Source organism: Oncorhynchus kisutch, linkage group LG6 (genome assembly GCF_002021735.2).
Source record: "Oncorhynchus kisutch isolate 150728-3 linkage group LG6, Okis_V2, whole genome shotgun sequence".
NCBI lineage: Eukaryota > Metazoa > Chordata > Actinopteri > Salmoniformes > Salmonidae > Oncorhynchus > Oncorhynchus kisutch.
In genome coordinates this window covers 25384468-25398334 of record NC_034179.2, presented here as the reverse complement: position 1 = coordinate 25398334, position 13867 = coordinate 25384468, and the positions used below count along the sequence as shown (strand labels likewise).

Below are 13867 nucleotides of genomic sequence, written 5' to 3'. Positions count from 1 at the left end.
GAGTGTGTCTCGTATGTGTGTGTGTGTGTGTGTGTGTGTTGACTACATTAACTTAATAGAATTATACTAGAAAACATGTGAGTGTGTCTCGTATGTGTGTGTGTGTGTTGACTACATTAACTTAATAGAATTATACTAGAAAACATGTGAGTGTGTCTCGTATGTGTGTGTGTGTGTGTTGACTACATTAACTTAATAGAATTATACTAGAAAACATGTGAGTGTGTCTCGTATGTGTGTGTGTGTGTGTTGACTACATTAACTTAATAGAATTATACTAGAAAACATGTGAGTGTGTCTCGTATGTGTGTGTGTGTGTTGACTACATTAACTTAATAGAATTATACTAGAAAACATGCTTCAAAGGATCAACACTGATATGTCTTTACCTTTTTCTAAAGGAGGTCAAATTGAGGCTTGATGTTGACTTAATATAACAAAGAATATAAATGTGGGATTTGTATCCAACAGCTTTTGCGAAGGGCACATGCTATGGGCCTTTTGTGAAATATGGCAACTTCACTAGCAGTAACACAGCTTGCGGTGTGGGTGCGGTGGTGGAGTTTGCCTGTGACCCGGGCTACACTCTGGAGCAGGGCTCAGTCATCATTGAGTGTGTGGATGCAGAAAACCCCCAGTGGAACGAGACAGAGCCAGCCTGCAGGGGTGAGTCCTCATTCCATTAAAAACCCAGTCCACAGGATTTCATCAGCTCAAGTTTGGTTAATTCTCTATCAGCAAATTGAGTACAATCTAGGAACCCCAGCCACAATAAAGCCAGCTACCCCAGTCTCCCAAGACCTGAGTTAGGAGCCAGTGCACAGCTTTAGAAGCCAAAGCCCAGTTTTATTAATTCTCTCCCTGCTTATCTCTCTCTTTCACCGTCCTTCTCTCTCTCTCTCTCTCTCTCTCTCTCTCTCTCTCTCTCTCTCTCTCTCTCTCTCTCTCTCTCTCTCTCTCTCTCTCTCTCTCTCTCTCTCTCTCTCTCTCTCTCTCTCTCTCTCTCTCTCTCTCTCTCTCTCTCTCTCTCTCTCTCTCTCTCTCTCTCTCTCTCTCTCTCTCTCTCTCTCTCTCTCTCTCTCTCTCTCTCTCTCTCTCTCTCTCTCTCTCTCTCTCTCTCTCTCACACACATACGTGTGTATATATATATATCAGCAACTGGAGTACGATCTAGGAACCCCAGCCACAATAAAGACCTAGGGATACCTCTCTCTCCCCCACAGACACGCACACTGACCTCTAACCATTGTTTTATCCACTTTTCCCCCGCGCTGTCCCACACCACACTACCCATGATTTTACAGCTCTTTGGCAAAGGTAGAAATGAAAGGATTTCATTTCTGCTGTTCAGGGCCAGAGAACTATATTTTTCAGCTTTAGCAGTTTGTAACAGTTCTAGACCAACACTCTTAGGCTCCCTCAAGGAGCATGGAAAGTCATTATGAATGGTATTCTGTTCAGCAGTGATACTCTTTCATGACAGCCTTTTATTTACCCCTGTGAATTCACATGGCCTTTAAAAGATGTTCCACAGTCAACAGACCAACAACAAAACCAGATATTATTAAAATATCATCAGCTCAGCTGGCACTGACAGTTAAGATTTTCAATCACTGATCACTTGTTTTTCCTATTTGAAGATGGCTATACTGTGAGTACTGGCCGTACACTGTGTCCGTTTGTATGTAGGTGTTTTTCTTTTGTACTTTTTGGGAGTGTTGGCCTTGGACTTGACTGTGCTTATGTGTGTGGCCCAGCTGTGTGTAGTGGTGAGATCACAGATTCAGCCGGTGTGGTTCTTTCTCCAAACTGGCCCGAGGCCTACGACAAGGGCCAGGACTGCATCTGGGGCATCCACGTGGAAGAGGACAAGAGGATCATGCTAGACATCCAAGTGTAAGTGCCATCTCTCCGCTTCAATGGCAGCAGAGGTCACACTGAAGTTCAAATCAATCTCATATCATTTAAGGTCACAGCCTGCTTTTCTTCTTCATTAACATTTTAAAGAGTAGATAGATCTATTTCAAGTTATGCTGCATAGGGTGAGAGACATTTTCACTACATACACAAGCACTCACATACCCTTGCACATACACACTCTCAAACATAGGCAAAAGAATACTGCAAGTTCAGGAGGCAAAATCTCTGAATGTGGAACTATCCTAAAGGGAAAGCATTGCTACTGATGTTGTAGTCAGAAATTAAATCTATGTTTTCATCCAGTCCATTGAATATTCAGCACAGCTTCCAGCACACTCTCTGACCAGATTAGCCAGTAAGCCTCCATGCTCTCCCTTTCCCTGGTGTGTCTCATAGTTGGCTTTCAGAATATGCTCTGGCACTGAGACCACTCCGAGCCACTTATCCAGCTCTCTCAACAACGTTAATTCACCACTTAAACACACACAAACCCTCCTGCAGCACTTTCAGTAGGCCTCGGCCCCTCCAATAGTTTTTTTTGTGCTCTGCTGATCCTCTGCTGTCTCTTCAGAGCACTCTGCCAAGAGAATGGACCAGTTTAGTTGGACATGATCAGAGAGCCTGCCTGACTCCCTTATCTTCCTGAGTGAAGTCTCTTTAAAGTCTCACAAAGTTTCACACTGTGTGTGCGTGTGTGCACATGCATATGTGATGTTTACTCTTTGGCAGTCAAACAAGTTCATATGGGTTTCATACGCTGGCTGCATGCTGTCCACAGAGAATATAGCAGCTTAACTCCCATGAGATTGTATAAGGTACATGTTTCTTCTCATCATATGTGAATCATGTTTTTGCCTGAAACAGTAGCACAGGAGCATTGAAAGGTCTAAGGCACTGCATCTCAGTGATAGAGACGTCACTACAGACCCTGGTTCGATTCCAGGCTCTATCACAACCGACCGTGACTGGGAGTCCTATTAGGCTGCGCACAATTGGCCCAGCGTCATTAGGGTTTGGCCGGGGTAGGCCGTCATTATAAATAAGAATTTGTTCTTTAAAAAAATATATATATTTCACCTTTATTTAACCAGGTAGGCAAGTTGAGAACAAGTTCTCATTTACAATTGCGACCTGGCCAAGATAAAGCAAAGCAGTTCGACACATACTGTACAACGACACAGAGTTACACATGGAGTAAAACAAACATACAGTCAATAATACAGTATAAACAAGTCTATATACGATGTGAGCAAATGAGGTGAGATAAGGGAGGTAAAGGCAAAAACTAGCTTGCCTAGTTAAAGAAAAGTTAAATCAATAAAAATACTACAGTTTACTATAGAATGCAACAGTTTACAATAGAATACCACAGTACTTACTATAGAATTCTGTAGTAAACTGTAGTACTGTAGAATACTATACTACACACAATTGCATCCCTCGATCATATGTATTTTGCATACGCTAGAAAACTATAGTAAATACTACAGTATTATCAACAACAAAAACTGTAGTAAATGCTACAGAAATGTCCTCAAAAACACTACAGTCCACAAAAACAAGATTTTAAAAAAATAGTCCAGTATCTCATTTGCATTTATCCTGCCCATTCCCCTCCCCCATATCACAATTTGTGCCACCTATAAGTGAGAAACCTACATGCAAAATATAGATCATAAATTGTGTTTCCTACAGGTTATTGAAGAGAGTAGAAGTTAACCCTGACCTGGGTACAGGTTATGGAGAATGTGCACTTTTAGCATTTCTCCATTGGGTACTAAAAAAGATACTAAAACCAAAACACTTTAGTAAATACCACAGTAATATCCCTGAAAACATTACAGTAAATATGACAGTATACTACAGTTTGCAAAAAACTACAGTAAATGCTGCATTATACTACATTCTGCAAAAACACTACAGTAAATACTGCAATATTCTAGTCTGCAAAAACACTACAGTAATGTGTACAGTATACTACAGTAAATACTACAGTATTCACTCTAGTGTTTTGTAGACTTCAGTCCTCAAAAGTCCTCTAAAAACACTACAGAGAATACTATAGTATTCAATCTCCTACCATAGTATACACTATCACGCGGGAACATTAAGCATGCAGGAATACTACATCAAATATTTGTATAACTAAACCAAGATAGACCAGAGCCTGTCGTTTCCAATAGGACAAAATTAGTCATAGTGGGCAGAACAAGCAAGGAGGTGGGCAGAGCAAAGCACCAGCTAGCCCAGATCCTATTGGCCCCTTCTAGCATCATCTGCATATTTCCATTAAGGAACGCCTACTCAATTCGCCTTTGCACTCCTTCTAAACAACGCAATTTTAAAAACTTTGGCAAAGGGTAAAGTCAACAAAACTTTGTCTACTCTGTCCATAACATATTTTATTTTTGGAAACAGAAAACTGTTTTGAGATCAAATGTTTCATCAATGACAAAATTTGCAGAATCGATCTTCTCACACTGCCGGCCACTGGGATTCCTCTCACTACCATTGATTGAGGGTCTGCTGCAGTGTCTGCTTGCCTGCTGTCAGTACATTAGTCATGCAGACATACAGTCATTTGCTGTCATGATTAATATCTGCTCATTTGTTATCATCTGCCAATCCATTGTTCCATCATTATGCTATTTCATTAGGGTAGTAGATGTCACTGCTGGCTGATTTAAACTTTTGACGTAATAAAGTCTGAGATGCTACGACATGTAGGCTGGCAGACAAACACCCTCATTATCTGCTACTTTTCATCAGCATGTACAATGCTTTTATTCTTATGTAGTGAGTGAAAATTGTCTTGAAAGTTGTTTAAAATTAGTGAAAGGAGCACTGGTCCTTTAAGTTTCCTCACAGCTCAGCAGCCACTGCATCAAGGAGACGGATAGAGAGACAGAGAGATGGAGAGACTGATAGAGAGGAGAAACAGATGGAAGGGACCTTGGCCTCCTCCTCACATGGTCAGTCTTACCCAGCATTCTCCCTGCTGGGCAGAGTGAAGCTCACACAGTGGTGCACCGCAGAGGTGCAAATAAATTCATTAAAAATCCTACAATGTGATTTTCTGGATTTTTTTTCTCATTTTGTCTGTCATAAGTTGAAGTGTACCTATGATGAAAATTACAGGCTTCTCTCATCTTTTTAAGTGGGAGAACTTGCACAATTGGTGGCTGACTAAATACTTTTTTGCCCCACTGTATCACAGTCATAGTAAGTACATTGTTCCTCAATAAAGTAGATATGAGCAAAATCAGAGCTAGTAAGGGGGGAAAATAAAGCCAAGTGGGGTTTATTTGATGGGCTTGGGGTTTAAATAACATTTCAGATACTTTGGTTAGGGATCATGTTGCTCGAGAGCATCTCAATCAGTACAATAGCAACTGATGCATCTGAAAGCATTAGTCTAACTAAAATACTGTTTATGGCTGACCCTGTAAAAACAACCCTTTTCACTGCACCTATAAGGTATATGTGACAATACAATAACTTATTTTTTATTTTATTTTAGCTTTAAGACAATTCACTATTTTGTTTGTATAAGGCTGTGAAAATCTTTAGAGAGTTTACTGACTGACTAAGTTCCCTGGTCCTTGAATTTCGGTATCATTCTTAGCCACATAAGCTTCCATTAAATTGATCCTGCTCTACCCAACTCCAGCTAAGCTCCAACCTGGTCAGGCATGCATACATGGCAGAAACCCACTTCTTCCCTGACCCTGCAATACCCCACCGTCACACTGTTGGCCATTTATCTGAAATGAGTCTGCTGGTCTTGTCTTGGGTGGGGAGTCCCCAGTGTGCTCACTGTCCCAGAGCGAGAAAGAGCGTGAGAGAGAGAGGTGTGTAAGTGAGAGCGGCTACCTGTGTATGTGTGAGTAGCAGGAAGGGAAAGACCTCTGATGGGTGGGAGCGGGTTAATTGTAAGGGTGGGCTCACACTTTCCCCTGTTAATGAGAATCCTTTCTCTCTTCTATTATCATTCATCACTGTGCCTGTGCTCGCAATTACTGAGGAACAGTGTGCATAATGAGGACTGATTAATTAATTTAGGCCAAACTAGGAGGGCTGGCTCAGTGCTCATTAAAACAGCACACTTGGGGCATGGACAGTCGGGCAGCAGCACAGGTGGCAGTCATGCACACCTGCCTGTGACTCACACCGCCGGGTACAGGATGGCATGTCTACGGTAGAGGCCAGGTGAAGATGTAAGTGTCGTTTCACCAATAACAACCTCCATACATACAGCAGCTAGCTATCAGGGTCAATTAAGGAATTTCAGAATTTAATTCAATTCAACCATGAATTGAAAGCAGAATTTGAATTGGATACACACCATGGAAAGCAGAATTTGAATTGGATACACACCATGGAAAGCAGAATTTGAATTGGAAACACCCCATGGAAAGCAGAATTTGAATTGGAAACACCCCATGGAAAGCAGAATTTGAATTAAAGGAAAGAAAAAATGTAAGCATTTGCCACGTATTACGGCAAAGAATACCGATACCATTCCACATATTCAGATTAAAACTCAAACATGTCACACTTGATTTTTTTGTCAGGAGACTAGATTGATCCCTTCCATTCTATAGCGTTTGATGCATTCTGGAAAAGGTATTTTATTGAATATTTGATAACATATAAGTCATTTTAAACCTACAAAGGGATATTAGAATATTTCCATAGTACTGTAATTATTTACAATTATTTTAAGGAGAATGAGTCATTAAAAATGTAAAATGTCATCCAAATATTTTACACTGTATTGGTCACTGTGTCTAAATAAACCCTCTAGTGGAGGCTCCTGGAATTGCATGTGAATTATTGACTATGATAGCTGGCTCATGCATCTGTTTTGCAACTGTCAGTGCTATAGGTTATAGTCATCATAAAGAGATGGAACTAGACTGATGGTGGTCCTCTGTACTTTGGAATGTCTCCTCCCCTCTTCCCTCTCCTCTTCCTCTCCAGCTGGCAGGGTGCCTGTACGCAGGGCAGCGTTGTGTGAGTGATGCCCTCAGGGGCACAGGGATTTGGCAGGATTGTCATTAATAAGTCATTTTTCATATGCTCCCTGGCCCAGGCACCAGAGCCCTGGCCTTTAAAAACCAATATTTAACTTTCTAATTAAAAAGAGAACCTCATTCCATTTAATTGTTTAAAAATAACAAAAGCCCAGATAAATCTGGGGTTGAGAGGGAAGAGCTGTGTTTACTTACCATCTCAGAGGTGTTCACTGTGTCTGGAACAGCCACGGAGGCTCTGTCAGCCATGACTGTTTTTACATTAAATCTAGGAGAGGAATTCAAACAATGGAACGGGTGTTTGGTGGTTCTCTGCTTAGAAAGTGTCCCACCCTCTCAGCCCAGCCCACCAGAGCCAGAGCCAGCATGCCACTGGACCAGGGCAGCACACAGCCTTCCACAGTCTCTCATGACTGGACACATCCACTGAGAGAGCTGCTCCATGGGTCCACAGATACACTTCTAGAGAATGCCTACATTCATGGCAGCATGCTAGTATTCCAATCCAAGTTACATTTGAGCTGTCCAACACCCCTGAGATTGAGGTGTAAGTAATTACTTTCTGCTCAGCTTCTGCCTGCCTCAAGCTTTTTTTCTCTCATGGAGACAGGGAAATGAAGATACTACACAATGCTCTTCATTCTGACCAGCTGTTTTTCATGCTTCTATTTCTGCAGAGGAAAACTGCTTTTACAGCAGCTGGATCCCTGAGAAAAATCTCAATCTCAAGTACCTGTACCTGTACACTTGTGTGAAAGCAACAAAAGTGTGTGTGTGTACGTGTGGGGGGGGAGGTGCGGCAACATTTCTGAGGAGGTGCGGCAACAGAGCTTCCCACAGGCTTACTCCACATTTGCCCGAGGCTCATTTGTTGTTATTGACATAGCATCACATCCGATCACTCTGTCGCTGTCCGTCCTCATGAATCTACCTTTGCTTGTGTATCTGACAGGGCAATAAAGGGTCTGTCAGCTTCTGGTCCAATGCCTTTTACATACATAGGCAAATAACACCATAAAGTACTATTTCAAGGTGCACGTATAACGTTACTGGTCTTCATGTTGGTGCATGGTGTTGTTTGCCCATGATCATTTGGATCAGTGGACTTAAACACTGGCTTAATAAGGCAGCCGATCCATGTCAAACCTGTCGATTCCATAACCTCTCATTCCCATGCATCCTACAGGCGTTTGCTGTTGGAGTGCCTCGACCCAGGGTTAAAGTGGTAAAAATGGAGATCTAATTTGATTTTGTGCCTGTCCTGCAGACTAGAGGGAGTACTTTGTCAGGCTTCACCTTGCTTGGATCTCCATCTTTGCCATCCCTGATTTGTATTCTGGAGTTGAAGGCGAATTAGTTGAGCCCAAATCTGTCCCCAGGCAGACTGGGTTGGCACACGGTAGCCTACCTCCTTGCTAAGATGCCCTGTGGGCATCGCCCCGTTTAATAAGAGCTTAAGCAATGTATTGAAATGGTCTGCCACAATCCATCAACACAGAGACACTCACAGACAGACATACGCGTGCACACACACACACACACACATACACTGACGCACACACAGTAAAGTGTTAGTATTCACCTTACAAGGAGCTATGAAGGACAGCAGAGGTAGAGATAGTACGTCCTACGTGTGCCCATCCTCAGAAAAGTAACGTGCACTCTCTCATGTAAATTAAATTGATTCTGCATCCAGGTATTGTAGCGGATGCAAGAGACGGGTGATTGAAAGGTACAAGAAGATTGCTCTTACCCATGGCTATCTGGAGAACGGAGCCACCCTCCTTTATCGCTCTTAAAGGAAAGATTCACCCATTTTGAATGTTATATTGTTTTTGTGCATCTCTGAGCGATGTTCTATCGATTCCCGGGTTAATTTAATATTTTCATGTGTATCTGAGCTATTGTCGTTCAAGCAGGCAGAACTTTGGCCAGTATGACATAGCATTGTGATAAAGCCACTCTCACTACACTGGAAGTGAATAGGAAAACAGCTTTTAGATCGTGACGCTGGCCGATGTCGTAACGTGGGTGGTTGTCTTCTCTCGAATGAGCCATTGAGGATATTTTTTTGCTCCATATTCCTACCTCAAGAAATGTGTAATTTAACACATAAGAGTCTAAGCACATGTATTTAACCCTCTTATTTTTAGCACGAAACAGTCTAATACTATATAAGTTTGCGTTACTTTCAGGACAGGAAAATTCCGCCAACAACAGGATGATCAAATTACAGCTAGGGCATCTGTACAGAGAGATTGCATTGTGGGTTTTGTAGTTGAGCTGCAACAGATTTCCATAATGATATTCAAATGTTGCTACCAACCTTATAACAACAAAATGAAACATAATGTTCTCACATATTAGTGTTATTTAAATCATAGGAATGAGTGGTTTTGGGTGGATTTGTCCTTTTAAGTGATCTCCTACACATGTGTGAATAGTAACATGGCTCCTCCGTGGGCGGGACAGACATCTGCAAAGCTATTCTGACACCTGCTCCAAGGTGCACACTGAACACTGGAGCTTTCTCTCTCTGCTGAAATCATCTATGGGGGACTAGAGTTTTTCACTGCTTATTTTTCCATTCTTTCTCCTCTTTCTTCTTTGAATAAAGGTCAAGCTTTGCTCTTGCTCCAGAAAGAGAGAGGGCAATGAGTCTAAGTCCTCTGGAAAGGTTAATGAATTCAGAAGTTAGGCCGAGGCAGCTGAGCCCCCAAGTCAAGCTGTGACAGGTTTTATGTGTGTGTCATCATGGAAATACGTTACAGCAATGATGATGGAAAACAGGGCCTATTCCTGCCATTGATATAATGACAGTATTTATCTATACAATGACCTGCTCAGATGGAGTCCATCCTCCTTCAGCATTTGATCTTCTTCCATTGTTTACTCTATTTTCTTCTTATGATGCATTTTATTTTTCTTAGTATGATAAATTAGTGACTCATGTATCTTATTCTCTCAACCATGTGACCCTTTCTAGGACTTCTCCAGTTTGAGCCTCTTTCCCTCTACCTACCATCTATCAATACCACTCAACAGTTAACCAGTATAGGCATTATTCAGCAATCTCATTTGCCCATGGGGGTAAACTATGCAGTTCCCCCTGAGTGAATGGCAATGAGGAATTGTGAGTTCTCATTATACTTTCACTTCGGCAAATACATCTTCCAGTACATATTCATGGAAGAGAGAGAGCTCTGTGGAGAGGAGTCAAACAGAGGCAAATTAAGGCTGAATTATTTAGTGTTTATTTCACATCAGATCCATCCAATGTAAACAGAATTTAGATTTCCCATAAAGCTCTGACATTTTCCTGCAAGACGTCTCTCACCCTCCCTGACAGTTCTCTGCAGTTGTATTTTGATAGAAACATGAAACATGAATTGGTATCATTTTTCAGGAGTCACTTTTTGGAGAAAATTAAGCATTCCTCTGCTGTGATATGTGCTCTGTCACTCTTTTTTTCTTATATATGCAGATATAAATTAGACCCTCAGTTTTTCCGATGTGTTGACTGACTCCTGCCTTTCTCTCTCCTTGCAGGCTCAATGTGGGTAAGAATGACCTGTTGACCTTTTACGACGGCGATGACCTAACAGCTAACATCTTGGGTCAGTACAGTGGCACCAGGTCTCGCTTCAAGCTCTACACCTCCATGGCTGATGTCACCATCCAGTTCCAGTCGGACCCTGCTACCAACATCTACGGCTACGGCAACGGCTTCGTGGTCCACTTCTTTGGTGAGACATTACTCAGATACTGTTTATTTATAACTGCACACGGTTTTCTGAGAAATACTTTAATGGAAGAGTTATTGGAAGATAAAAGATAAAACCTCTATTCTCCTGTGGCAAAATTGTCCATACAGTACACAGAATACAGTGTTGTAGTTTTTTTTTACTATCACAGGCAACAAAATTATAATAAAATTCCCTTGGCTAAAAAGAGAGACTCCAAAAAGAGGCTGCTGTTAGCAACCAGTTAGAGAGGTAGATTATTACTAAATAGAAAGTAATACCGCAAAGAGAGAACGGCAGGATACAAGATCAAAAGCAGGGCTTCATCTGCTGTCTTTTCCCTCTGAACGGCCACCGGTGCATAGGATTATGGGACATCAAACACAAAAACACAATTACGTGGCGCGCTTTGTCTACATCATCTGTATTTGCTGCGTGCTGCACCCCCAGCCTTGTGTGCCATAGTGAAAGAAGAAAGGGGCAGAATGGGTAGTGCCAAACCACCCACTGCCCGGCACACAGTGCAGTGTGCAATCAGTGTGCAAATTGATGGCATGCTCTTCACACTCCAGAACCGAATTCACATGCAGAACGCACCACCGGATTCCCTGTGCTCTGCTGCTGGACTCTCATGAATCTGTTTTATTAACTACACACACCAGTACAGTCAGAGCATTTGGGCTTTACTTGATGTGTATAAATCAACCTGTGTAGATTTCATTAGTCTATATCATTAGAGAAATCAATTTCAATTTAAAGTTAATTTATTTTTCAGATTAATGGATAACCCATGTGCAGATGAGGGACTTTTTTTGTTGTTGAATTTTTACCCCCCTTTTTCCCCCCAATTTCATAGTATCCAATTATTAGTAGTTACTATCTTGTCTCATCGCTACAACTCCCGTACGGGCTCGGGAGAGACGAAAGGTCGAAAGTCATGCATCCTCCGTAACACAACCCAACCAAGCCGCACTGCTTCTTAACACAGCCCGCATCCAACCCAGAAGCCAGCCACACCAATGTGTCAGAGGAAACACCGTGCACCTGGCGACCTTGGTTAGCGTGCTCTGCGCCCGGCCTCCGCCAAAGGAGTCGCTGGTGCGCGATGAGACAAGGATATCCCTCCCTAACCCGGATGACGCTAGGCCAATTGTGCGTCGCCCCACGGACCTCCCAGTCGCGGCCGGCTGCGACAGAGCCTGGGCGCGCAAACCCAGAGTCTCTGGTGGCACAGCTAGCGCTGCGATGCAGTGCCCTGGACCACTGCGCCACCTGTGAGGCGATGAGGGACATTTTTGACAAAGATAACATCTCAACATCCCCTGCTCATTCTATCTCTATCTCTCTCAATATCTCTCCTTCCCCCTCTACCTCCAACTCACTCCATCCTGCCCCCGCCTGGCTCACCACCCACAGAGGTCCCCAGGAACGACACATGCTCTGAGCTGCCAGAGATCACTAATGGCTGGAAGAGCACCTCCCACCCAGACTTGATCCATGGGACAGTGGTCACCTACCAGTGTTACCCAGGTTACGAGGTGCAGGGCTCTGAGATCCTCATGTGCCAGTGGGACCTGACGTGGAGTGGAGACGTGCCTAGCTGTGAGAAAGGTAAGCTAGGAAATAACAACCCACTGGGCACACCATTTCATTTCAACATGGACATTTTAGTCATATTTGGTTGAGACGTTGATCAATGGAATTTCAACATTTATTCACCCATTCCAATGTGTTATCACTATGCTGTCAACCATTTAAAAGCAGAACAAAGTTCAAATTGAAATAGAATGTCAGATATTCTATATTTATAAAACAACTTTGTTATCACTGTGCTTTATCTATAGCACAACCCAATGACTTGGATTGCAGTTGAGGTGACATTTAAAAGTACATACAGTTGAAGTCAGAGGTTTACATACATACACCTTAGCCAAATACATTTCCACTCAGTTTTTCACAATTCCTGACATTTAATCCTCATAAAGATTCCCTGTCTTAGGCCAGTTAGGATCACATCTTATTTTAAGAATGTGAAATGTCAGAACAATAGTAGAGAGTGATTTATTTCAGCTTCTATTTCTTTCATCACTTTCCCAGTAGGTCAGAAGTTTATATACACTCAATTAGTATTTGGTAGCATTGCCTTTAAATGATTTAACTTGGGTCAAACATTTTGGGTAGCCTTCCACAAGCTTCCCAAAATAAGTTGGGTGAATTTTGGCCCATTCCTTCTGACAGAGCTGGTGTAACTGAGTTAGGTTTGTAGGCCTCCTTGCTCGCACATGCCTTTTCAGTTCTGCCCAAAAATTGTCTATAGGATTGAGGTCAGGGCTTTGTGATGGCCATTCCAATACCTTGACTTTGTTGTCCTTAAGCTTTTTCAGTTCTGCCAGAATGCTACTGGAAACGTTTGACCAAAGTTAAAGAATTTAAAGGCAACGCTACCAAGTACTAATTGAGTGTAAACTTCTGACCCACTGGGTATGTGATGAAAGAAATAAAAGCTGAAAGAAATAATTCTCTCTACTATTATTCTGACATTTCACTTCCTTAAAATTAAGTGGTGATCCTAACTGACACAAGACAGTGAATTTTTACTAGGATTAAATGTCAGGAATTGTGAAACTTAGTTTAAATGTATTTGGCTAAGGTGTATGTATGTAAACTTCCGACTTCAACTGTACATATACTGACTATTTACGTAACCAAATTCATTTACATTGTGTTGACAATCATGCCTCTGGTATATATCCTTATGATTAAAAAATAACACCAGACTTGATTGAGCCGTCACTATTCTATTTACCCCCCAGAACAGTTAAAAATGTATTTGGCTAAGGTGTATGTAAACTTCTGACTTCAACTGTACTATTGAGATGAATAATGCAAAATATGTAAACATTAAAGTTAAAGTGACTAGTGTTCCATTATTAAAGTGGCCAGTGATTTCAAGACGATGTATATATCGCAGCAGCCTCTAAGGTGCTAGTGATAGCTATTTAACAGTCTGATGGCCTTGAGATAGAAGCTGTTTTTCAGTCTCTCGGTCCTTGATTTGATGCATCTGTACTGAGCTCGCCTTCTGGATGATAGTGGGGTGAACAGGCAGTGGCTCAGGTGGTTGTAGTTCTTGATTATCTTTTTGGCCTTCTTGTGTCATCGGCTGCT

General features: G+C 42.1%; 1 protein-coding gene across 4 annotated transcripts in view; it reads left to right on the top strand.

The window, feature by feature from the left end:
• Positions 1-13867, top strand: part of LOC109891759 (seizure protein 6 homolog) — a 234028-nt gene that overhangs the window by 202482 nt on the left and 17679 nt on the right. For all 4 annotated transcript variants that reach the window (XM_031826470.1, XM_031826469.1, XM_031826468.1 and 1 more), the window contains exons 8-11: positions 472-666; positions 1758-1896; positions 10506-10702; positions 12116-12310. In XM_031826470.1, coding sequence (XP_031682330.1) covers positions 472-666; positions 1758-1896; positions 10506-10702; positions 12116-12310 — 726 coding nt within the window. The remainder of the gene's footprint in view (positions 1-471; positions 667-1757; positions 1897-10505; positions 10703-12115; positions 12311-13867) is intronic.